The sequence below is a fragment of the Carettochelys insculpta genome, chromosome 5 (genome assembly GCF_033958435.1).
Source record: "Carettochelys insculpta isolate YL-2023 chromosome 5, ASM3395843v1, whole genome shotgun sequence".
In the NCBI taxonomy this organism is placed as follows: Eukaryota; Metazoa; Chordata; order Testudines; family Carettochelyidae; genus Carettochelys; species Carettochelys insculpta.
Window position 1 is genome coordinate 93,199,793 of NC_134141.1, and position 25,179 is coordinate 93,224,971.

The following is a 25,179-nucleotide window of genomic DNA, read 5'->3' on the forward strand; positions in this document are numbered from 1 at the left end:
ACTGGACAGAAAGAATAGCTTGGTTTAGTGTACACCTGAATACGATACAATCTTGGAAAAATGGAAATACAGTAGAACTCTTCATGTTCTCTGGATCAGTTTTACAATGATCACATGTTGTAATTCAGGGCCTAATTATTGATGTTACTTGCTTTTTTTCCATTGCACCTCAGTTATGACCACCAGAGTTACCAACAGGCAGGTTAGCCAGGAACCACATTTGGAACCAGAATTGAGTAATAAGGCAGCAGCAGGCACACACAAAAGCAAATACAGTGCAGCGCTGTGTTAAATGTATATACGAAGGAAATAACGGGAAGGTTTAAAAAAATTATTTGACAAGAAATTGGTTCCATGCTTATTTCATTTGAACTAAGGTAGCTAAAAGCAGCATTTTTCTTTTGCGCAGTAAAGTTATAGTAAGCCAATGTTCAACAGTAAATTTTTGATAGAACACCTTTAACATGTTGTATAGTTAGGAATAACCTCCATTCCAAAGGTGTTGGTAACTCGAAGACTCTATGGTATAAGACACTAACTCAGCACCCTTCATGCTATGTACAATGGCTGCTATCACAGGGCTATAGTGCACACCTATGTTTTCTGTTGCTTGAGACAGTACCATCGAGCACCGAACACTGATAGTAACTAATGTGCCTGAACTATCCTGAGGTGAAGATGCAGTGAAGACTGGGTGCTTTGTGGTAAAACCTTGTGGTAAAATTTTACTTTGTGGTAAAACTAAAGTTGAAGGCAACCCACAGAGGGGATAGAGGACTGGTGACTTTGAGCATATCCTTTTCAGTAGAGAAGACAAGGCTTAGTCTTGCATTTTTGTGCCACATAAGGATCAATAACAAAAAGGTGGTGTTATGCTAGCAACCTCTGTAAGTATGAGGCAGGGAGTGCAATTCCTATGTAAGAAGCTTTTGGAAAAACAAACAAAACAACAACAAAAAACATTGTGCAGGAGTTGCTCCATTCTCTCCAGCTAGCCAACTTTACAGAGCTCTGAAAATACATTCTCATGGCTTTGAGTGTGCTGCTAAAATGTCACAAAAACATTGGGTACAGACAATTTAAAATTAAAAAATAAACCCTGAAGATGCAGGGATCCAGCACAAAGTACTGACTGTGTTTTTTGTCATGGCAATGAGGGAAGAACAGAGTCTAGTCTGGAATTCCTGGAGGGACTGGGAAGGAAAGTGACACTGTCATGGTAATGCACTGTGGAGAGTGGGGAAAAAACATTTTTGTTATCCACTGCAGGTTCTTTGCATAGATGAGAGGCTATACATTAAAAACAAGGAGAGCCGTGCCACCTTAAAAACTATCATTTATTAGGGCATAAGCTTTTGTGGGCAGAACCCTTCTGATTAATTGGGTTGCAGCTGAAGAAAGCTTGAACCCAAATACATTTGTTTGTCTTCAAGGTGGGATGGGACAACTCCTTGTTTTTTGCTGAAACAGACTAACACAGTTACCCCTCTAACTTGTATATTAAAAGCACTCCTAGACTGATGTTTCCAGGTTTAAAATGAAAACAAAACCTCCTTGGTTCTTGGCTGCAATGTTTAGCGGGCACATAAAAGACCATTCAAATTTAGACATGCTATTTTTCTGGCTCCCAACAGATCATTAAAACAGTGTTGACAAGATGAATATAAATGGTGTGCAATTGTCAGGATCAGCAGTGTTTGCATTACTTCAAAAATAATACTGCATAAGTGGCAACCAATTTGGCAGCAGTAGCTGCTTCCAAAGTGCTGTCTCCTTAAGTTCCCATTTAAACTATTTGAAATCTGTGTTAAATTTTACAAAATGTTGCATGACTAATGACTGTCAGTGAATGTGTGTTGCAGTAAGGTTTCTGTTTGCATTGTGTCAGCTAGCTTATGATTATGCTATGACTTCAGTATAGTTGAATGACTTTTCTAAACAGCATTGCTAAATTTAAATGCAAAGTGATTTTGAGTTACACAGTTTTATGTTTGTTTAAAACTTGTTCATTGGGTACCGAAAATGATGGCATTTGATTTAATAGAAGCACAAATAGCTATCTCACATATTGCTAAAGCAGATATCCTTCACTTGTCTATTGATATAGTGCCCATATAAAATGGAAATGGATGACTAAATAGTCATTAAATTATTGAAAGCTTATGAATTATATAAAAGCCTCTATTTATCTTCAAAACTATTTTCCCTTCTGTTCTTACCCTGCCATATGTATGGGGAGAGAACAGATACACATATCTGTGTTTTTCTGAAGTCTTTTTATAATTTGATTTGGCCTTCTGTAAGTTTTGTAGTGGGCTCGGTTCTTCGGAAGAGATAGGGTTTGTGTTGGATGTTGCCTGTAGTTTTGGTGGGTACAGCAAGACAGCAGGGGTGTTCACATTTTGTAATGTGTTTCTGATAGGAAAATGCCGTTCCTTTTCTTTGGTTGCCTGTGCCAAAAAGGAAGAAGCCATTGTTCTTCCTCCTCTGTGGGGAGTAAGAAACTGGCTTTTACCTCTTTTGTGATTCTGTCATTCTCATAAGTGTCATCTTTATTATAGTATAGAATGCTTTGTAAAACATTGTACTTCTTAAAAAATTGTGATAACCGATCTATGTGCACTGACAATATGTGCATTGTGCGAGTGTGTTGGACATGACAGACATCTAGGTAAACTGGGCATATGGGAGTCTCTGCATGTTTTACTATAGTGAGTGAATGCAGAGACTGGAGTTTGGTGAGAACAGCTAGAATTGTGGAGGATGCACATGTAGTAAATTGCTGGGGAATGTTCAGTTGGCTCTATCTACAGCTGTGCACCACATGTTTTTTAGTTAGGACATTGTACTGTATTATCCCCATAAGCAAACCATACTTACCTAAGTGAAGAATATGCTTAGAATATTCACAACAGGTATTCAAATAAGTATCAAAAGCCTAGTAGAGAACAATGATACCGATAGAATTTATCTAATAATTGATTAATCTACACATTCCTACAGATGCACAACAGTGACATTTGGCGGTGGTCAGTGAAATGGGTCTTGCGTTCAGAAGATTTATGTGCTCAGAGCTGTCTGCAGTTCTCCATTTACAAGTTGTTTGCTCGAGAGACTAAATTGATATCAAAGTTCAGTTCAGCACTGCAGTAGACAGCTACTTTTGTGAAGTCAGCAGTATGACTAAAAGACGTTCCTAGGGAATTCCTCTGCTTTGTGGTCTGTGTGTGTCTTTTTTGTTCTGCTTTTTGGGTGAGCAGCGGGGAGTCAGTCTAACTATAATTTTGATGTTTGGTAGCTCATTAGAGTACTTGGTGTACAGGATAGGCGCAAGTGTTGCCCTGGTGACTATTTTTGTTGGTTCACCTAGAAATGAGACAGGAAAATTATCTTCACCCTGTCTTCTTTAAAAGTGATCTACAATATTAGGCTAATAAACTGTGTTGCCATTGACAGTCTTGTTGGGTCAGTATTCACGTTATAGATGCAACCACGCTTTCAGGGTCTTTAAGATGCAAGAAGTATAGGTATAATATTTTAGATTGTCTGCTCAGTGAAAGCGGTCCGCAGGCCAATTTGCATGATTTAGTACATCGGTTAGTAACCCCAGCACCCATGCCTCGCTGCCCATCCCCCATGCAGCTCGGAGCTTGCTCAAAGCCGTGCCACCTATGGATTAATGGAAGACCAGCTAATGGTAAAGCTCTGCACCTGAATTATTTATTAATGAAGCTGTTGTAAGTAGGACTATGAGTGATTTGAAAAAAGTATCACTGGCACTCAGACTGTTCATAGAGGTCAAAAGGTGAAATTTTGGCCCTCCACCTCGGAAAGGTTGCTGACCTTCCTGAGTTTTCATACTCTAGTGTGGATTCCAGTAGCAGAGAAGATGACATAATGTTGCCAATGATAACAGCTGATGATTCTGGAGTTGTAAGTAGGGATATAAAAATCTTTAACTGGGAGGGGGGCAGGTGCTCCAGCTGAGCTGGGGTGAAATAGTCCCCCTCCCACCACAGCCCGGCTGCAGCAGGTACTCTCTCCCCCACTGCAGGCAGGGGCTACTCCAGCCTGACCAGAGCAGCCCCTACATACAATGCACTCAGGCTTACTGTAGAGAGGAACTCAGGGTCTCTGACACACCAGGGCATGCCATGGACAGGGCTGCTCCAGGTGGGCGGGGAGCTGCTCTAAGCATTAGTCATTAATGGTGATGCTTGCAGGTTAACCTTTTACCTACCTAGAGGTAAAAGGTTGCAGACAGATGCTGATAATTCCTGACGCCTACACTGGACTCTGAAACAAAATGGTCTTTAGAAAAAAGTCACTGAGCATTACTCTGTGCACTGCTTTTTTAAAAAAATGAGATTGTAAGTGAAAGATCTTTCCGGCAGCTGTTGTACTACGGTTTTACATTATACCATTCATTCTAAACCCAATTTTAAAGAAAATATAACATCTAAATCATAAGGAGTTTGTGAATCTGTTTAGCAAAATCTATCCAGCAAAATCTATCCTTAGCAACATATAAACCACTTTGAAATTCTTTTAAAATTAAAATTGGTAAATGTGTAATAAAATTTTACTTTTAAATAGAAATTCTATGCCTAGTGTATCTGATTATATTGGGCAATAAAAATAATGTCTGCAGTCTAGCATAAGTAGTAAAAAAAATGGTAATTGATAAGTACTGCTATAACAAACTCATATACCAATTATATTTGGAAATTCGTAAGTAAACTACCCAAAACACAGATTTCTGACAATCTATGTTCTCATAATAGGACTTTGTGGTCAGTGCATAACAATGGTGGAAAAATAAGTTTAATAACCACTTGATCCAGATAGTTCAGATCACATCATCAAGAAAATTGCCTTCTGAGGAGCATTTTTCATAATGTTTCATTCTTAGCAGGACTAGCATCTCTTTGTACTGCTTACATTTGGCATGTGTGCAATTTTTATCCAGAAGCAAAATGATTTCTTGAAAATTGTTGCCATATAGTGTCTTTATTTATTACGTGAATCCTTGGCAAGGTTTTCTCCAGTTCCCAAGTGTTGTACACCCTGAAGAATCTTGTCCCTTTTTTCCATTAGCTTTGATACCAGTGTTGCTCCTTTCTGGGTGCATGCTCTGCTTCTTCTCTCTTGATACAGAACTCAATCCCCATTAAAACAAAAGAACTAACAGTGCAAAGCTTCTGCCCAGGTGACCCACAAGCCTTTTGCACTGTAGTATTTTGTTTGGAGACAGATGGAGGCAGTTGAGAAACTAATGTATTTCTGTTAGTTTGTTGCTGGCTGGCTGGCTGGCTGGTTTTCACATTGCCTTTCTCCAGCTGTGTCAAAATCGCTCCTGCTTCCTTCTGACTGGGGCAAATAGCCTGTTCTAAGGCTGCTAATCCCATGATAAAATCTTGCAGTAAAAACAATGATTAAAGCCGCACTGATAGGCTGTAATTTACAAACTAGTTATAAATACACATCTAAATGAAGTGGGGAGTTACTAGCTCTGCTCCTGCCGTGTTTTCTGTGCATTTGCCAGCTGGAAAATGAAGTTGAGTAATTTTGCAACTTTGGTCTGGTAACATCGCTATGTTGGATTTTAAATAAAGATGGTAACAAGTGTGAGTTAGATCACTTTCTCCTTGTCAGTCTCTTACATGTAATGGTTAACCACTGCATGGCTTGTTCAGCTGTAGAGCCTTGTGGTGATGTGACCCTTTGGTATATGGAGATTAACAAATAACATGGTTGTAGTAACTGAATAGGTTATGAATTGCATCAAAGTATGTAAAGCAGTCAGCTAATGCACATTATCCTGATATTCCATATACTGCTAACCTCCTCTGTTACATTCTTCTCAGGGCTGCATTTGAAAATGGTCCACCGAGAATGCCCTCCATTAATCTTCACCTGCATAGAATAAAAAATGTTTTTGTTTTTAGTTTTTTTTTCAGGAGATACCACAACATCCACGTATCCCAGTGAAAATGGCCTTGAATAATCTGACGTCAAAAGCAGCACTGCTTTATGGTGAATGGATTAAACACGCTGGTGAGTCTTTAGGATTTAGTGTCCACTAATTGCAAAGCTTTTCAACAGATGAGGAGTTTTGTTAAGCATAATTTCATATAGCTAACTTAAAGTATAATTGTCTTCTTCTAATTACACCTAAACTGTCAACCTAAATATTTTTTATTAACTAACATAATTAACTAAAGAAGAGCACCATAGTGTCATGCAGGCTTTAGACATGTAACTTTGGCAATAACAGAAGTTGATTTGCTGAGGATTTAAAATTTCATATGCTGTATATGTGGAATAGCTCTTCTAAAGAGCTCCACTAACACCAGAATTGCACTTAACATTTTGCAGTTTAACTAACTGGCACAGTCTGAAATGTTAATTTTACTTAATTATAATTGGAATTATTTTTATTACTTAATTGAAATGAAGTATTCTTTTGCAAAGTGATGTATTTTGATTTTCCTCACAAAGCTCAGGTAATAACTTTATAAATCATTCTGTGGTTTAACATGAGTGTTTTATAGTACTGTGTATCTGCTTCATTCCTATTCCTGTTGGAAGTCCTGGCTTTTCAGAGTACTGTACTGTAGTTTATGGGATTGGATTTGGGCAATGGAAAATACCATTCCTGTAGAGCATATGTTGCCTTGAATAAGACAAATGCGGTGAAATCTGAAAAGAAATTCAGTATAAATATGAGCGGCTGAAGCTAGTGCCAGCGGGAAAAGTTGAAAGTGAATGAAGAAGCTAGCTTAGAGGATGGCTCTGATTGATCAGGGAAGGGGGATCAATCTTCAGAAGCAGATGATCAGGATGAGGAGAGGGGTCATTGAATGCAGTGTGGGGAGAGCAACTACAAGATTGTAAATCTAAAGTGGGAGAAACTTGATCTGGAGCCAGGGATGTCAGAGAGTGAGTGCTGCTTCAGCCTGAAAATACACCACAAAGTGAGGCTGCAGATACTGCACCAAGAGTAAACTATCTGATACATTGACTTCTGCAGAGTGAAGATGACAGCCTTGTGAAGGATTTGGGATGGGTTAGTGGAGATTTCTCATTTTCTTCTGGGCAGTAAGGTTTTAAGAGTATGTACAGTCCGTCAGGTTCTGATTGTGCGTATTGAAATTTAAAACAGTTTTGCTGGAACCAAAATAAATAAAATACTTCAATTAAAATGTGAGCACGCTAACAGTGCGGTCGTGTGGGTTGCAGAAAGAGATGACAAGGTCTCTCCATGGCAGTACCATATGCAACTTGTCTAAAGTTTTTTTTTCCTACTGCCCATCCCTGGATTGGGAACACACAAAGGAGTTCATTAATCCCTGGGGAAGCTGAATTCAAATGAGATGCTAGTTGGGTTTCTGACAGATTACCTGAAAGCCCCTTCTCTCTTTGTGCAGCATCACATCAGTTAAGAGTAGATGAGCTCTTAAGATAACTGTCTATTGGTTAAAATGGACTGGACCTGGAGGCAGGGCACTCTTCCTGAAGTATGTTATCCTTGACTCTAAAACTTGAGTCACTCACCCCATAGCCTGCAACAGCTTGGAGACACTGTCTTGCATCATGGTCTGATGATGACATTCATTCTCCTAGGCACAGGCAGAAGGATTATTGGGCAGGAGCTGATGGAGTGGGAGAATCTTGCTGGGAGGGTGTGGTGCTCCTGTGACAGGTCTGATTACACTCATCCGTCACTATACGAGCACAGTTGGTTCCCAAATTTCTGCTCGTAGGCGAAAACTCATAAGAGCGATGCTAAAATCCCATTAAAATATATGTAAAAGTCTGCAGTTCATTTCAAGTGCTTGTAACTTGACATAAACCAGTTGAGTTTAGGTACTTTTCTGGTGTATTTGAATTAGTTTGGCACCAGAAATAGGATGTGGTATGTATGTAGAGCAGGGATTTCCAACCTATGGGTCGGGACCCAAACATGGATCCCATTAGAGTTGTTAAAGGTCGCCAGCTGGGCAGTTCCCAGCTGCACGTGGCTGTTAAAGAAGCCGTTTGCTGTTTCTTAACACTGCTGCCTCAGGTGGATAACTATCAGTAGAGATAGATACCATCTCCAGCAGCTACCTCTACCGTTAGAGATAGCAATTACTTAATGCCTAGGTGCTGAAACCTTAACACTTGATTTAATTGCTGGGAGCAGGGGGGCTGGGGGAGCCACTCAGCCTAGCAGATCCAGTGAAGAGGCTGAGGGAGGAGGAGGAGAAGTGTCTAAGGCTGGGGCTGTTTAGGGATGTGTGTTGGGGGTGTCTAAGACTGGGGGAAGTTTGGAGTTGGGGGGGCAGTCTAAGGCTGGAAGCGGTTTGGGGCTGCTGGGGGCAGAGTCTAAGGCTGAGTGTTGCTTGGGACCTTGGGGGAGGGTTAAAACCTGGCCGAGGGTGAGGTCTGCGGGGGGGAACAACTAATAGAGTAAACCCTCGAGTTACCCAGGTGTTGTTTCTGCAACCCCTACATAACTCGAATTTTCCTGCAAGGGGGAGGAGAGCCAGGAACCACCAGGGCTGGTCAGTTTCCTGCCTTCCAGACTGTCAGCAGCTGGGAACTATGGGGAGGTTGGTTCCAGTCTCCCCATGGGTTGAGGGACCTGGAAACTGATCAGCTCATGGCCGGTCAGATTCACATTACCACCAATGCAGGGGAGGAAACCAGGTTAAGAGCTTTCTCCCTCTTTTCCCCAGCCACAGGGCTGTCACACAGCTGCATGTCTGAAGGAAGGGAGAGTGAAGGCTCCAGCCGCAGGGCTGCGGTTTTCCCTGCCCCCCCAGCTAGGGACCCCATGGCTGGCTCCGCTCTGGCCGTGGGGCTGTGGGTCTCCCCACCCCATGGCCAGGGACCCCGCTCATATAAGTGGGGAAGTTCACTCATTTAGTGAATAAAGGTACGTGTATATGTTCCTTGTTTTAGCAAGTACTTGTTAGTAAAGTACTTGTTAAACGAGAGATGAGTGTACTTACCTAGGTTTTGTTTGTTTATGCTGCCTAAAACACTTGGTTAATGCTTTGTAAACGTGAACAAATAAATTAGAAAGATGAGCAGTTCTTTTAAAACATTTCAGTCCTCACTGCCAACTCTGCTCACGTATCTACACCAGTGACATCATCACAGGGCCTGACATCAACTATACCATCAGGGGCTCATTTACCTGCACATCTACTAATATAATATATGCCATCATGTGCCAGCAATGCCCCACTGCTATTTACATAGGCCAAACTCGACAGTCTCTCCGTAAAAGAATAAATGGACATAAATGAGACATCAGGAATAGTAATGTAGAGAAGCCTGTGGGAGAACACTTCAGTCTCCCTGGACACTCAGTGGCAGATTTAAGGGTGACAGTTCTGAAACAAAAAAATTTCAGAAATCAAATGGAGAGAGAGAAGTCTCTGAGCTGCAATTTGTTTGCAAATTTGACTCCATTAACCATGGATTAAACAGACTGGGAGTGGGTCGCAGCTTACAAAGACAGTTTCTCTGCTTTGCGTGTTGATAGGTCCCCATTAGACACGACAATGGCTCACATCCCCCTGTCTGATCTGACTCCTTTTTAACTCTTTTGATAAGTACTGTTGATAGTGAGCCATTTCCACCTTGCTGAATAGACCTTGTCAACTCTGGCCCTCCCCCTTTACTTGGACCCTACTCTTTGAATACCCCTGTAAAACCACCACCCCCACTATGCATCTAATGAAGCAGGTCTTTGCCCACGAAAACTTATGCTCCAAAATATCTGTTCGTCTGTAAGGTGCCAGAAGACTTTTTGTTGGGTCTGGGTTTGTGACTTCACCCAAGAAATATGACTGCAAATCACAAATGCAGCAGAATGCTAATCCAGAGGCCAGATTGGCATTGTTCAAAAACCTAACAAAATGCGCACAAAGGATTCAAAACCACCAACCAAATCACTTGGCTTCTCTCCCCATGAAGAAATGATCAAGCCTTCCAGAAATCAAATCTTTCTGCATGATCAACCAGAATTAGAAAGGAAGATGCCGTTGTCAAAAGCTTGAATGTAGCTCTGACTGATGTCAGCTGCTCATGAGAGGAAAAGTGACTTTTGGGGAGCAACTTTAGACACAACTGTAGACACAACTCTTACATCCTTGTAATCTACCTGGGGAGGGAGTCACAGTATTTTCTCCATATGGATAGTTTTAATTGAAGTTGTTCCCATTTACTATGCATATTAAACTTCAGAACCACCAATCCCTGTACAAAGTCAGATATTTCACCAAGAGCGGGATAGGGACACTTTTCAGGAATTGCAGGATTTAATAGGAACTATGTCATGGGTTTACATGGGTCTAGATAGTGGGTCAAGACATCTAGTTATAACTTCCAAGTTTAAAGCCATTCCCCAAACCAGTAACCCAAGTGTGGTTAAACATAAGGGCTATGTGCACACTACGTCGAAGTAGCCTATTTCGAAGTAAGAACATCGAAATAGGCTACTTCGACGTGTATCATCTACACATCCTCCAGGGCTGGTGCCGTCGACGTTCAACGTTGAAGTAGCAATGGGGAATGTCAAAAGGAGCTGCCCTGGAAGGAAATGCGGAGTGTCCACACACACAAGCACTCTCCGTCGAAATAAGGGGCCAGCAAAGTTTGCGGATGGGGTCACAGGCTGGACTAGCCCTTCTGGGGCAAGAGCAAACCACTCTTTTAAAGGGCCCCTCCCAGACATACTCAGCCTGCACAGCATGAGGTCCACAGAACTGACAACCGGTTGCAGACCCTGTGCACGCAGCATGGACCCCCAGCTGCAACAGCAGCAGCAGCAGCCAGAAGCCCTGGGCTAAGGGCTGCAGCATGCGGCGACCATAGAGACCTGCAGGGGCTGGACAGAGCATCTCTCAACCCCTCACCTGATTGCCGCCATGGAGGACCCTGCTATTTCAGTGTAGCGGGATGCGGATTGTGTACACACGCCCTACTTTGATGTTGAACGTCAAAGTAGGGCGCTATTGTCATCTTCAGATAGGAATAGCGATTTTGATGTCTCGCCAACTAACGTTGATTTCAACGTTGAAATAGCGCACGGCGCATGTAGACGCAACGCATGCTATTTGGACGTTGTGCCAGCTACTTTGAAGGAGCTGGCTAGTGTAGATGCACCCAAGAAGGGACAAAGTTCTTAAACAGAAACTTTTCCCAATTTACAATTTGATGTTTTTTAAGAATACTCACATTTTTCCAAAAGAGTTTAATTCCACTAATGCAATCTGGATTGTGGGTTTGAAAGACCTTTCCCTCTTCTAGCACAAAAAATGTAGGTCAAGCTTTCCATGGGATGGAGATTGCATCTGACATCCACCACTTTCATCAGCCTAGGTCGTGGTTCTGAATGGTGTTGGAGGACCGTGATGATGTGACATATAGTTTTGTTAGTGTGGAAACCGTGCTTCCAAAGCTTTCTGTCAAAACTTGGATTCCAACTGACAGCGTCCGTTAACTGGACTTTTGATCCCAAAGACAACCAGCAAACAGCCTTGACAGTCATTTCATAGATTAAATAGAAACCCTGCCATCTCCTACTAACCAAAACTTCTGCTGGGAAGACTCCATCACATCAGTATTAGATATTGAAAATGTCTTAGAAGGAATGCTACAAATGTCATAGGTGGAGACAACCTAACTCTTAGTGCCAGATGAGTTTAAGGGGCAGCTTGAGTGAAACTCCATAAACCAGGGGTCATCAACCCCCGACATGTGAGACTATTTTCATTAGCTTGCAAGGTGGGAGCTCAGCCTTAGCCCTCCTCCCCCATGCAGCCAGGAGCTTTCTCAAAGCCATGCTGCCTGTGGATTAACAAAAGACCAGCTAATGCTACCAACCACCACCTAAATGGTAAAGCTCTGCATCATAATTTGTTTATCAATGAAGCTGTTGTAAGTAGGACCTTTTAGTGGCTTTAAAAAGTATCCCGGCACTCGGATTGTACAGAAACCAAAAGGTCAGATTTTTGGCACTCCTCCTTGGAAAGGTTGCTGACGCCTGCCATAAACCAAGGAAGGGGGTGATGAACTCCACTTACTATTTATGGATGAATAAATTTGCAAGTAAACCTGTTAACAGATTTCTGTTGGTTTTTATCTTGGCAAGGGAGGAGTAAGTGAAAGGCAAGTTTACCTGGGCAAATAGCTTTAGAATTCCATATGAGCCTGCTGGGAAACACTTGCTCAGGCAGCATGTCTGGAATTCTTTTTATTTGTAGACTCAGGATTGCCTGACAGAGCTTCTGAGATTGGAAATGGGAAACTAGGCAGTATTCTTTTTGATAAGTATTTGTTCTGGGGTATGGGAGAAAACAGCCAGTGGTACCTGTGAGGATGATGTGGTGTGCAGCAAAAGTGAGCATGAATATAAACTTTAAACTGTAAATTGTGAGTCTGGTTGCAGTTATAACGACTAGTGTAGCTGAGTGTTCTTCTGTATATTGCCAGTAAAACGCACTTTTACATTTGAGTTCAATGTGGAGTTTTAAATTGAGACTGAATCACTGCCAAGTGTTGAATGGAAAGAAACAGTCCTCTAGTCTTCAGAGATTGCGGGCAAGGGCAGCAGAAGCCTTAAGTAGTATTCCAGCAAATCTGGCAAGGACCAATGTTGGTTTGAAAAGAGGCTAACAACCCTGGAGGCATTTAAATCTTGTTAAAGAGAGTTACAAAAATCTGAAGCTAATGAGTGATTTCTTAAAGCTGACCAGTGAAAGCAGAAATTGAATGGGAATCAGTTTAAGAAAAGAATATCCTTGTTAAGTTTAATGTGGGTGTAAAAAAACATGATGAAAGGCCTGTTTGTTTTTTATCTTCTAGATCCAAGAGTGGAAGGCTTCCCACTCATGTCTTCACCTGTGCCACAAACTATTATCATTGGAGCCTATATTTATTTTGTAATTTCTTTGGGGCCAAAACTCATGGAAAACAGAAAACCTTTTGAACTCAGGCAAATAATGGCATTTTACAATTTTGGTGTAGTAGCCCTCTCAGTGTATATGACTTATGAAGTAAGTATTTCTCTGGAATTACTTGTTTAACTTTCATTTCCGGTCATTGTTAACCAGTGCTTATTTTCTAGAAAAAGAGGTGGCAGAACTGAAGCCCCAAATCGCACCCCCACCCTGAGGGCCGACCCCTCCCCCAGCAGCTTAATCCCGCTGCGCGGAGCCCAAACTGCACCCTGGGGGGGTCCAAGCGGCCTCCTGCCAGCTTAACCGACCCCCCCCGTGAAGCCCAACCCCCACCCCATGTCCACTGTGCAGGGCCCAGTCCACTCCTGGGGGGGCCCCAAGCCATCCCTGGTGGCTTATTTGTCCCCTAGGAGGACCTAAGCAGCGCTTCCCCCCACCCCGCCCCCAGGGCAGTGCCTAAACCACCTGGGCAGGGCCTAAACCACCCCACATGAGACCTGAGCTGTCCTCTGGTGGCTTAACTGCTCCGTAGCACAGCCCAATCTGCCCCTCAGTGGCTTAACTATCTCCTGGGGGGGCCCTAACCACTCCCCAGTTGCTTAGCTACCCCACACACAGCCCAAGCAACCACCCCGTGGGGGGCCCGAGCTGCCCTCTGCTGACTTACTGCCCCTGGGGGCCCAATCCACCCTCCAGGGAGGCCTAAGCTGCCCCCTGGCAGGGCCCAAACTGTCCCATGTGGGGCCCATGCTGCCCCTGCCCCTACATGGGGCCCGAGCCACTCCCCCCAGTGGCTTGCTCCCTGGCAGGGCCCCATTCCCTCCCTGGTGGCTTGCTGCTTGGTGCGGCCCCAACACGCCCCCAAGTGGCTTGCTCCCCCGCTGACTTACCCCCATTCGCAACCCTCTAACCGCCTCCCCAGCAGCTTAGCCCCCCATGTGGCAGGTTTTGGCCTCAACTCCCCCTCCCCTGGTGCCTTGCCCCCTCCTGCAGCCCCCTCCCCCATACGGCCCCCTGGCAGCTTTACACTGCCATGTGTGGTCACAACCTCCCCCCCCGCAGCTTAAATCCCACACTCCCCCAAGCCGCTGCCCCCCCAACCTCTGGTGCCTTGCTGATTCCTCTTCCGTGGGGCTCCCCTCTGCCAACATTTCAGGGTGGGGATGGAGTGGAGGAGGAGGCAGCTGGAAGCAGCTGCATCTGGAGCTGAAACTGGGTCTTAAAGAGCCACATGGGGGCTTGGACGGAGCTGCCCAGCCGGCTTTAGAAAAAGGGTGCTAGAACACCACTCCAGCAGAAGAAAAGCCTTGTTAACTTTCTGTACTTTTTTGTGTCTGTAGTTATGTCTGTAATATATTCTCAGAAAAATGCCAAGTGATTTTCTTGAGGATATTCTCCCTAATCTATTATGATAATTATCACAGTTATGGTATCCAAAAAATACATAAAACTAGCTGAAGAAAAAGGTCGTGTGCACACAGAGTCAAGAGGGTAATTATATATTTTAATAGTAGAAGAAGAATTCATAGGAAACTTTTAGAAATCTAAATACTTTCCAGGTTTTAGCTTTTGAATTTCTTTGCGTGAGGAAGGTTGAACTAGACTGGTAGGTTTTTGGCTACTATGTGATAAATATATAGAGCTTTGTGACACTGCAGAGGGAATATTCAGGTGCAAGATCCACTTCAATTAGTTTTAGGCTTTTAAATTCTTCTTTTATTTACAAATTTTAGTCTAGGGTCTCAATCCATACGAAACAAGGTTTTTAGACTAATTAATAAACATCTTCCTCAAGAGTTCTGAGCTGTTCTTTTTCCCTCTACTTAGGGTTCAACAAAAAGCTAGGGTGTTCAGAAGAAAACACTTTTCTTTGTGTGTCCCTGATCAAGCAATGTGTCTGTGAGAAGCACTGGGATTGGTTACTGAGAAAATTTCAAAAGTGCATAGTGTGCAATTACAAGAAGTCATTTAGAGTTAACTTTTAAATTGGCATTTCTTTAAGTATGTAAAGAGACCTAATTACGACACTATTGTAATAAACAACATGACTACTTAGCAATGCTATAAGTGGCTGCCTGACAGCTTTCTGTTGCAGGCCAGCTGAAACAACACTATTGTGGCAGCTATTTTCTTTTATTGGCATATTGGTTAGGAAATTATTCATATGCTGCTGCCAGATTGGCTGTACTCTTACTCCAAATCCCATAACTTTTATAATGGGTTAGACTGAGCTTCTGCTTTTAAAAACAGTGTTCAAAGTCTCTTTACATTTAAAACAAAAAAAGCAGTCCACTAGCACTTCAAAGACCAACAAAAGAATTTACTAGGTGATGAGACCCCATGGGACGGGCCCACCTCCCAAGACCACAGCCACACCAGAACACTGGGGAGGTGGGTCCGTCCCACCGAGGCTCATTACCTAGTAAATTGTTTTGTTGGTCTTTGAAGTGCTACTAGACGACTTCTTTTGTTTTGATAGTATATAGACGAGCACAGCTTTCTCTCTCTTTACATTTGTGTTTTAGAAAAAAATCGGTATGTTGGCTAACAATTGGTATGCCACATAGGTACAGAGGATGAAAACTGTGCTTTCCTTCTGCACTTCTTGCATCAACAGATCTTAGTGTTATATTCAGTTTATGAGTATTTAAAAATAAACACTTGCCTCTTTCACTTTTGACACTAACATGATATTTGATTTGCCTGCCATTAAGCCATTATTTAAAATGTCACAAAAGAATGCATAGATGCTCTCTACTAGATTCAAGTTCAGCCATTCTCTGGCTTCCAACAAAAAAACAATTCTTTTCCTCATTCGCTATAAGCCATTTGGTGGGCGTGTTGGTATTATGTTCACTTACAGGGTTTGAAACCTGGTTGGTTTCAGTGTTTGATTTGTTAAACGAATACTCTTTTATTTGTCCTATTGAAGTGAAGTTTGACTGAAACTACAATAGTTCATCAACCAGGAAGACTTGGTTTCCTTTTATACATGCATGGATAATTATGATTAATTGACAAATATTCATTCAACACTAGTGGAGTTTTTATGGTATTGGCTGGAATTTGGTTGGAGATAATGCAAATAAAGCATAGTGTTGACATTACTGCTCTTAGCTGAGTTTTAATATAGTAAGAAAATGTATTACATGTGACACCTGTCACAATCCATTGATGGTCTTCATCTGCATATGGTTTCAAAACAGCTTCCCTTATCTTCTGACTGTTATAATCTAACTTGCATCGCAAAGATACGTTTTTGACAAGTATTTGTGGTTCCAAAAACGAAGATTCTTCTATAACCTCAAGGCCCTACTGTTGGCTCCAGACAACCAAACTTATTTATATAGTAGCTAAATGAGAGGCTGGATACATATAAACTGAAGTTCAGTTCGGTTTTGAAATGGAAGGAGGAAACCACCAAACAGAAGAACATTTTTACTTTGGTAAAAAATTTTTTTGGATTGTCTTTTATGGGTGTTTCTTTGGTCCCCTTTTATGGACTTACTACAAATAGATCTAAGAAGCTATGTGAAGTTCAACCTGGCGTGTGAATTGGTCAAAATAATTGAGTAAGATGGGGGACAGCTAACAAATGTACAAACTGAAGTTCCAATTCTTTGTGGACTTAATATCTTCAAGTGAACCCAAAAAGTTTTCAGATGTTAATACTTTTCTTAGGATTTCCCCCTCATCAGCTGTGTCTAGACTAGCCCCAAACTTCAAAGGGGACATGGTAATTAGTGTGTTGGGAGATTGCGAATAAAGTGCTACCGTGCATATGCAGTACTTCATTAGGCTAAATCTCCCCCGCGGCAACTTCGAAGTGTGAAACTTCCAGGTGCCAGCTTGTGTGAGGATAAGGGGACTTCGAAGGAGCGCAGGCACTTTGAAGTACCCATGGCTGACTGTGTCTATACACAAGCCGGCACTTGGAAGTTTCACACTTCGAAGTTGCTGCGGGGGAGATTTAGCCTAATGAAGTGCTGCATATGCACCGCAGCTCTTCATTAGTAATCTCCCAACACCCTAATTACCATGCCCGCTTTGAAGTTCAGGGCTAGTGTAGACACAGCCATCATGAGTGGTTTTATTTTATTACATGGTTGGCCAGTCACCACCAGTACATGCTGAACAGGCTGATCCAGGTAAACACTTGTTATCCAATCTCCGGTTAACCAACTCTCTGTTTTATCTGACACTGCCTGAGGCGGTGTGGGATGAAACCGAATGTTTGATAACTTGAGGGCTGGGTAATCTCCCCCAGCACTGGGCAGCTGGCAGCACACTGTGGGCAGCCAGCAGCTCCACAGGGGCCAGCAGTGGCTCCCCGCCCAGGTTGTCTGGAGCTCCCTGCAAGCTGGGGAGCTGGTTGGGGAGATGGTGCTGGGGTAGCCAGTGTCCCACCCAGGGCCAACCAGTGCTCCCCACCCGGGGCCAGCAACCGCTCTGTGCCCCAGGGTCAGTCGCAGCACCTCCACGCCCGGGGCTCTGCATGCTGGGATGGGTGGCAGCTGCCCACATAGGGAGCCAGCTCTGGGAAGCCGGCTGGGGCAGCCAGCACCCCATCTCTGGCCAGCTGGTGTTCCCCACCCTGGGGCCAGTAGTGACTCACCGCTGGGGAGCCAGCTCCAGGGAGCTGGCACAGAGCAGCCTGGGCTTACAGGAGCCAGCCCCTGGGACTTGGCTGTGATCGTTTTAAAAGGGGCCCAGGCAGCCCTCACCTGCACCCCACCAACCTTCCTCCCCACGATTCCCCAGCCCACCCCAGTTTATCTGACATTTGCAGGCATCTGACCATCAGTCAGTCCCAATTAGCTGGATTCCCTGGTCCTGCATGTATTTCAATTTGCAGAAAATCTGAGCGACTGAGTGACTTAACTTTTATATAATAAAAGCGTGGTTCTAGGTAAGTGCTTGACTCTTTTTTGAACATCTTATGTATCAAAATGTCTGGATTCAATACTCACTTTTTGTATAGTTTGTTTCAATCACCTGCTCCCCTTAGTGAGAAGAGAGACATTGGCCTAATGCCTGTGGGGGGGCAGCAACTATTTCTTGCTTTGCGGCACTGAGGTTTTGTGTGACTGAAGTGGGGACAGTGTGGGTTCTCATCCATATTGCTGAATTATGGTGCTCAAATCTTTGCAGTGCTATAGCTACAGTCAGTGTTGCTATCCTAGGTAGATAGTGCCTGGCAAGCTGGCTGAATCTGTAGGCTTTTATTGATTACATGATTATTAAAGTCAACTGAAATTAATTTTCTCAAGTGATAAGCTAAATCTGTGCTCTGCCCTTTCTCCTTGTCACAGTTTCTTATGTCTGGCTGGGCCACAGGTTATTCATTTCGATGTGACATTGTTGACTACTCCAGGTCACCCACAGCTCTGCGAGTAAGTAAACAAATGAAGTAAATTGTCATGATACATTAACTCTCTTATTTTGGAATGCTTTTAAGGATCTCAGAGTTTCATGTGCTTCATGAAAATATCTTGATGCATAACACATAAACTATAAAGGTTGATGGTAAGATGAAAGTGATGTTGGAGGCAACATATGCAAGTAGTGTGGACTGATTTATATGAGTGACTTAAAACATCAAGTGGAAGTCTTGATTTAAATCTTCAACATTAATCAACTTGTCCATTTGTTCATCATTAAAACAGTGCCTTACAACTAAATAGAATTTTTATGCTATATTTGATGCATCTTTTTTCTACCTAAGAAGTACATATATTTGTAAACAAAGCAAGTCCTTACAGGTTGAATCTCTCTTGTCCGGCACCCTTGGGACTTGACTAGTGCCGGACAAGAGAATTTGCCGGACAACAGGAGGTCAGTATTTCCTAGCACATTACAAACACTTCCACTGCTTACTGGGCTCTTGAAAGACATTTAGGGGTAAATTACAGCTAAATAATAGTATAGAACACTAAGAGCCAGGGCTGATTGCTGTGAACAACTTTATGGAACCAGGGAAAACTTGGCCACACCCATGATAAGTTGTCCTCTAGTTAACTAAAATCATGCCTGATTATGGATGTTGCTAGACAAGAAGAGTTCTGGATAAGAGAGGTTCAACTTGTAGTACAGTACATGATACACTGTGCAATATTTATAAAGGTTGACTTCAAAAATTGAATAGTTTTTCTACAGATTTTCTTTATATGGGAAAGCAGCTTTTAACTCAAAGGTCTTGATAGACTCATGGATTCAGCATATTTATTTTTTATTTAAATGTTTTAAGAAATTACAAAAAGTGTAGATCTTGACATATTTTGTATTAAATCCAGATTCCATTTAAGTGGCTTATTTCTAAAAAATATATAGCTTAAACAATAAAAAGTATTTACACTCATCCCTCATTTAACAAGTACTTTACTTACGAGTACAAGGGACACATACTTACATATACATTGTTCACTATGCGAGTGAACTTCCCCCCACTTATATGAGCCAGCTGCAGGGTCCCTGGCCCGGGGTGGGGACACCTGCAGCCCTGCAGCTGGCTCAGCTCCAACTGTGGGGTCCCTGGCTGGGGGACAGGGAGATCCGCAGCCCCACCTGGCCAACTCCCAACACTCCCCTTGTGGCAACTCCCTGCACACACACCCCCACCCTGCCCAGTTCCAACACCCACCCCCTCCTGTCTCTGAATCCCCTGGCCTGCTGCACCATCCCCAGGTACAGCTGCTGCAGCCCAGAGGAACAAGATATCACCTCCTCCACCAGAGCTGCCACCAGGTTTTAACCCTCCCTCCCACTCGTGGCTCCAAACTGCCCCTAGCCTTTAACTCTCTGCAACCAACTCAAGGTTCACGTACCTTTCCAAAGCAGCGCCACATGCTGCCACTCCTTCCCCAAGTTAGAAGCACTAGGAACCAATCAGAGACTTTTACATGTATTTTAATGGTAAGTTAATGTCCCTCTAACGAGTTTTCACCTACAAGCATAAAGTTGGGAACCAGTTGTGCCCGTATTGCGAGGGATGAGTGTATTCACTCTGTTTGCTTATTCGGTTCAACACTTTATTCATTTTGCTTCTTAATTTTTAAAGAAAACCAACAAAAACTAGATGTTCTAATAACTTCATTAGACTTGACCCTAGGTGTCTTTTCGACTCTTTAGATGGTCCGGACTTGTTGGCTGTACTATTTCTCCAAGTTCATCGAATTACTAGACACTGTAAGTATGTAGTGACCCAACCAGGTGAATACTGTGATTGCCACAGAGGAAAATGGACATTGATGTTGTAGTAAGCACTGTAAGACCTCCCGCCCTACAGATCCCATTAGTTGTAGTTCCCAGCCAATGGGAGCTGCAGGGACAGAGCTTCCCAGAACTTGCAATGTCACAGCTCCAGCTGGGAGAGGAGGGAACAGCAGCGAGTGGAGCCATCTCTCCTAGGCTGCAGCTCCTAAAGCCCTTTTCTTAATCCAGCCCCATTGCTGGCGCCTGAGGAGCATGCTTCTTCCCTAGCTGTGGCGGCCCTGAGCCCTGCATGAGGTTTATTAGGCGTCTTTGCAGCTGCACAGCTTAGAGGAAATCTTGCCCTGAATAGATAATTCATAAGTGCCCTTCAGGACTCTGGATTTATTTCATTCAGCCCTCTGATTTCATATACAGATCTTCATCCTTCTGCACACTCATTTTCTGGTATTGGCTTTTAAACATTCGTTTCCAGTAATTTACCACTATGAAAAAGGTGTAACTTTCATTTAGGTTGTTTCATCTGAAATTGACTTCTTCATTAAATCTGTTAAAAAAACACTTCTCTTGCATAGAGTTCTTAAGCCTGTCTACATGCCAGGCATCTCATCCATTCAGTTGTGCATGTAATGTTTCTTGTTCATAGATTTCAAGGGCTTTGTGAAGGTGAAGTACCATTATAACTCTTGTACAGATCAGAAACTGAAGCATGGAGAGGTAGAGGTCCTGATTTTCAGAACCTCTCTACAGTGAAGAAACACTGAACCAGTATGGATTTTTCTAAATATCTTGTATAAGCAATTCTGTAATACTGTGAATAGAGTCTTAGAAGGCAATGTGGTCTAGTGGCTGGAGGTAGTAGTTGACTCCATCTAAACCGATGATTGATCAGTATGCTCATCTTTTTTAGCTTGCATTGTTCATAATATAACTTTAGATTGTGCAGTGCCTTTGAAAATCAGTCTGTGATTCAATTTTCACATGCATAAAATGAGAGCGTAAGTCCAAAGAATTTTAATGTATTGTAGGAACGACTCTACCTTCGTATGTACAACTAACTGCAAATAAACTACCTTTGTGACTGTGACTTTTCTAATATCTTATTCTTAAAATTATTTCAGATCTTTTTTGTTCTGCGGAAGAAAGAGTGCCAGATTACGTTCCTGCATGTCTTGCATCACTCCATCATGCCATGGACCTGGTGGTTTGGAGTCAAATTTGCTGCAGGTACTCAAGAGAGCTGAAGTTATATGTGTAGTAGTAGTAAATCCTCCATACTCTATACACAAAAAGCATGTTCAAATGGACCCTGTCAGTTGAAAAAAATTGTTAGTTACAAGAAATATCCAGAGAGTACTGTGTGTGAACTAGATAACAAGGGAGGGAGAAATCTTCCACTTGGCTCCTTTGACAACATATATGCAGCTGTTTTCCCCTGCTGTTGGGGATGGGGGCAGCTGAGGCAGAGATGACAACATACCAATGAGGAGGTTGTGGTTTTAGGAAGATATGATTGCAAAACCAGCAGGGGCATTGTGGGGCAGGTGCTTTGTTAAATGCTTTTTAAAATTGAATAGATTTCAGGGTGACGTTATCTCTTGAAACACAGAAACTTAGAGGTGAGATTGGTTTTCTCATCATTCACATAGTCTCTCTCTAGTGTTAATTTTATTCAGAAACAATTCTAGTTTTGTTGCAGTTATTTCTGACTGGCTTTTGGGAGCATAGTGTAGCCAGATAAAATGCTGTAACATTTCCAGAGCTAGTTAGCTATAGTGATATCTGTCTGTGACAGACCAAATACATAAAAAATATGGAAGTTCAGCCCAGATGGTATTGACGTATTGTGAGAACTGGGGCAACCTTCTTCTCTTATGAGGTAACAGGCTCTGTGGACATGGGGAAGTCAGTGGATGTGATATACCTTGACTTCAGCAAAGCTTTTGATACAATCTCCCACAACATTCTTGCCCATAAGTTAAGGAAATATGGATTGGATCCTTGGACTGTAAGATGGATAGAAAGTTGGATTGATGGTTGGGCTCAACAGGTAGTGGTCAAAACAAAAAAGCAGTCAAGTAGCACTTTAAAGGCAAGCAAATAAATTTATTAGGTGAGCTTTCGTGGGACAGACCCACTTCTTCAGACCATTGCCGTACCAGAACAGATTCAATATTTAAGGCACAGAGAACCAAAAATAGTAATCAAGGTTGACAAATCAGAAAAAAAAATTATCAAGGTGAGCAAATCAGAGCAGAGGGGTGGGGGGTTTCAAGAATTAGATTAAGCCAAGTAAGCAAACAAGCCCCTGTAATGACCCAGAAAATTCACATCCTGGTTCAAACCACATCTTAATGTATCGAATTTGGACATAAAAGAAAGTTCAGCAGCCTCTCTTTCAAGACTTGTGAAAATTCCTCTTCAGTAAGACGCATACTTTTAAGTCATTAACAGAATGGCCCGCTCCATTAAAATGTTGGCTGACCGGTTTGTGGATCAGGAGTGTTTTTATGTCTGTTTTGTGTCCATTAACTCTTTATCTGAGAGTTTGAAGTCTGTCCAATATACAAAACATCTGGGCATTGTTGGCACATGATGGCATATATGATGTTAGTTGAGGAATGTGAGCATGTGCCTGTGATTCTGTGAATAACCTGGTTAGGTCCAGTGTCACCATCACTGATACCATCAAAGGGAACTATTATTTTACACACACACACACACTGTGTGTGTGTGTGTTTGTGTGTGTGTATATATATATATATAATTTAAATAAAAATCATAGAATACTGGAAGGGACCTCAGGAGGTCATCAAAACCAATCCCCTGCCCCTCAGAGCAGGACCAAGCTCCATCTCCATCATCCTTGATGGATATTTATCCAACTTGTTCTTAAATATCTCCAATGATAGTTTGCACAACCACCTTAAGTAATTTGTTCCAGTACCTAAATCACCCTAACAGGAAATTTTTCCTAATTTCCAACCTAAATTTCTCTTGCTGCATTGCTTCTTGTCCTATCATCAGAGGCTAAGGAGAATATTTTTTCTCCCTTCTCCTTGTAACACCCTTTTAGGTACTTGAAAGCTGCTGTGTCCCCTCTCAGCCTTCTCTTTTCCAAGCTAAACAAACCCAATTATTTTAATCTTCTCTCATAGGTCATATTTTCTAGACCAATCATGCATCTGACAAAGGAGGTGTTTGCCCACAAAAGCTTATGCTCCAAAATATGTTAGTCTATAAGGTGCCACAGGACTTCTTGTTCTCGAAGATGCAGACTAACACGGGTGCCTCTCTGATAATTTTCATCATTTTAGTTGCTCTTCTCTGGATCTTCTCCAGTTTCTCCACATCTTAAATGTGTTGCTCAGAACTGGATACAGTACTCCACCTGAGGCCTAATCAGTGCAAGGAAGAGCAGAAGAATTACTTCTTGTGTCCTGCTCACTACACTCCTCTTAATGCATCCCAGAATCACATTGCTTTTTTTTTTTTTTTTTTTTGCAAGTGCCACACTGTTGACTCACGTACTTAGCTTGTGGTCCACTCTGACCGTAGATCCTTTTCTGCAGTACTCCATCCTAGGGAGTCACGTCCCATTTTGTATGTGTGAAATGGATTGTTCCTCTCTAAGGGGAATATTGTGCATTTCTCCTTGCTGAATTTCATCCTGTTTGCTTCAAACCATTTCTCCAGTTTGTCCAGATAATTTTAAATTCTGACACTATCCTCCAAAGCACTTGCGACCCCTCCCAGCATGGTATAATCTGCAAACTTGACAAGCCTACTTTCTATGCCATTATCTAAATCACTGATGATATTGAACAGAAGTGACCCCTGTGGAACCTCACTTGTTGTTCACTTCCAGGCTGACTGTGAACCTTAATAACTACTCTCTGTGAACAGTTACCCAACAATTATGCACCCACGCATATATTGGCGTGTGTGTGTGTGTGTGTGTGTGTGTGTGTGTGTGTGTATTATATATTAAATACACATCTACAATATACATTTATATTTCAAATCTGGAATCTGAATATAGTTGCAGCCTTCATTTATAAAGCTAAAGAGTGAACAATTAAATACAGAAGTCAAATTACAGAAATTACTAATTACCCGGACATATGCCAGAACTTGGGCTGCTTCAGCCTGGCTGGAGCACCTTGCCCACAGTGTGCCTGGGTCTGCCGAGGATGGGAACTGTTTTGGCCCAGCTGGAGGGTCCCTCCCCGCAGCATGCCCATGTCCGCTGTGGACGGGGGCTGCTCCAGCTACCCTGGATGCACTTGCAGGCTGGTCTGCTGAAGATGGGGTTGCTCTGGCCATGCTGGAGTGCCCTCCACCTGCAATGGTGCTGTGGGTAGGGATGCTCCAGCTGGACTAGAGCAGCACCAGACCCCAGCATGCAGCCAGCAGGGGCACCCCAGCCATCCCCACCCACATCTGTTTAATCAGTTAACTGATTAAAATTAGTGTTCAAATGGCTTACCAATTAAATGGGATTTTCCATACCTAGCCTGGGTGAGAGGTAGGGTGCTGGAGTGGCTGGGAGAGGAGGTTCAGGAATGGGCCGAGTGTGGCATGTCTGAAAGAGTGGAAGGATGCACGAGTGAGTTGGGGGTAGGGTGTCTGGCCATGGGGAGGATGCAGGAGCAAGGGAGAGTTGAGGAATGGATGTGGAATGGGAGAGCTGGTCATGAGTGGGTGCAGGAACTGACCAGGGCTGGAGGAGCCGGGTGAGGACATGGGAGAGGGATGAAGATGACGGAGCTGTCCATGTGGGGCCTGGGAGAGTGCCGCCCTACACGGCTCCTGTTGGGCAAAATTTGACCAATAGGGGCTACGTCTACACGTGAAGCCTACTTCGAAGTAGCTTATTTCGATGTAATAATGTCTACACGTCCTCCAGGGCTGGCAACGTCGACGTTCAACTTCGACGTTGCGCAGCACATCAAAATAGGCGCAGCGAGGGAACGTCTACTCGCCAAAGTAGCACACATCGAAATAGGGA

At 43.0% G+C, this 25,179-nt stretch overlaps 1 protein-coding gene across 3 annotated transcripts in view; it reads left to right on the top strand.

Annotated features, from left to right (window-relative positions):
• The window catches only part of ELOVL7 (ELOVL fatty acid elongase 7), a 60,419-nt gene that overhangs the window by 23,017 nt on the left and 12,223 nt on the right, over positions 1–25,179 (top strand). For 2 of the 3 annotated variants that reach the window (XM_074994275.1, XM_074994276.1), the window contains exons 4-8: positions 5,949–6,057; positions 12,865–13,055; positions 18,272–18,352; positions 20,088–20,144; positions 21,290–21,395. In XM_074994275.1, the coding sequence (XP_074850376.1) occupies positions 5,994–6,057; positions 12,865–13,055; positions 18,272–18,352; positions 20,088–20,144; positions 21,290–21,395 (499 nt within the window). In that variant the 5' untranslated portion in view covers positions 5,949–5,993. The remainder of the gene's footprint in view (positions 1–5,948; positions 6,058–12,864; positions 13,056–18,271; positions 18,353–20,087; positions 20,145–21,289; positions 21,396–25,179) is intronic. The other variant, XM_074994277.1, reaches the window with a different exon arrangement.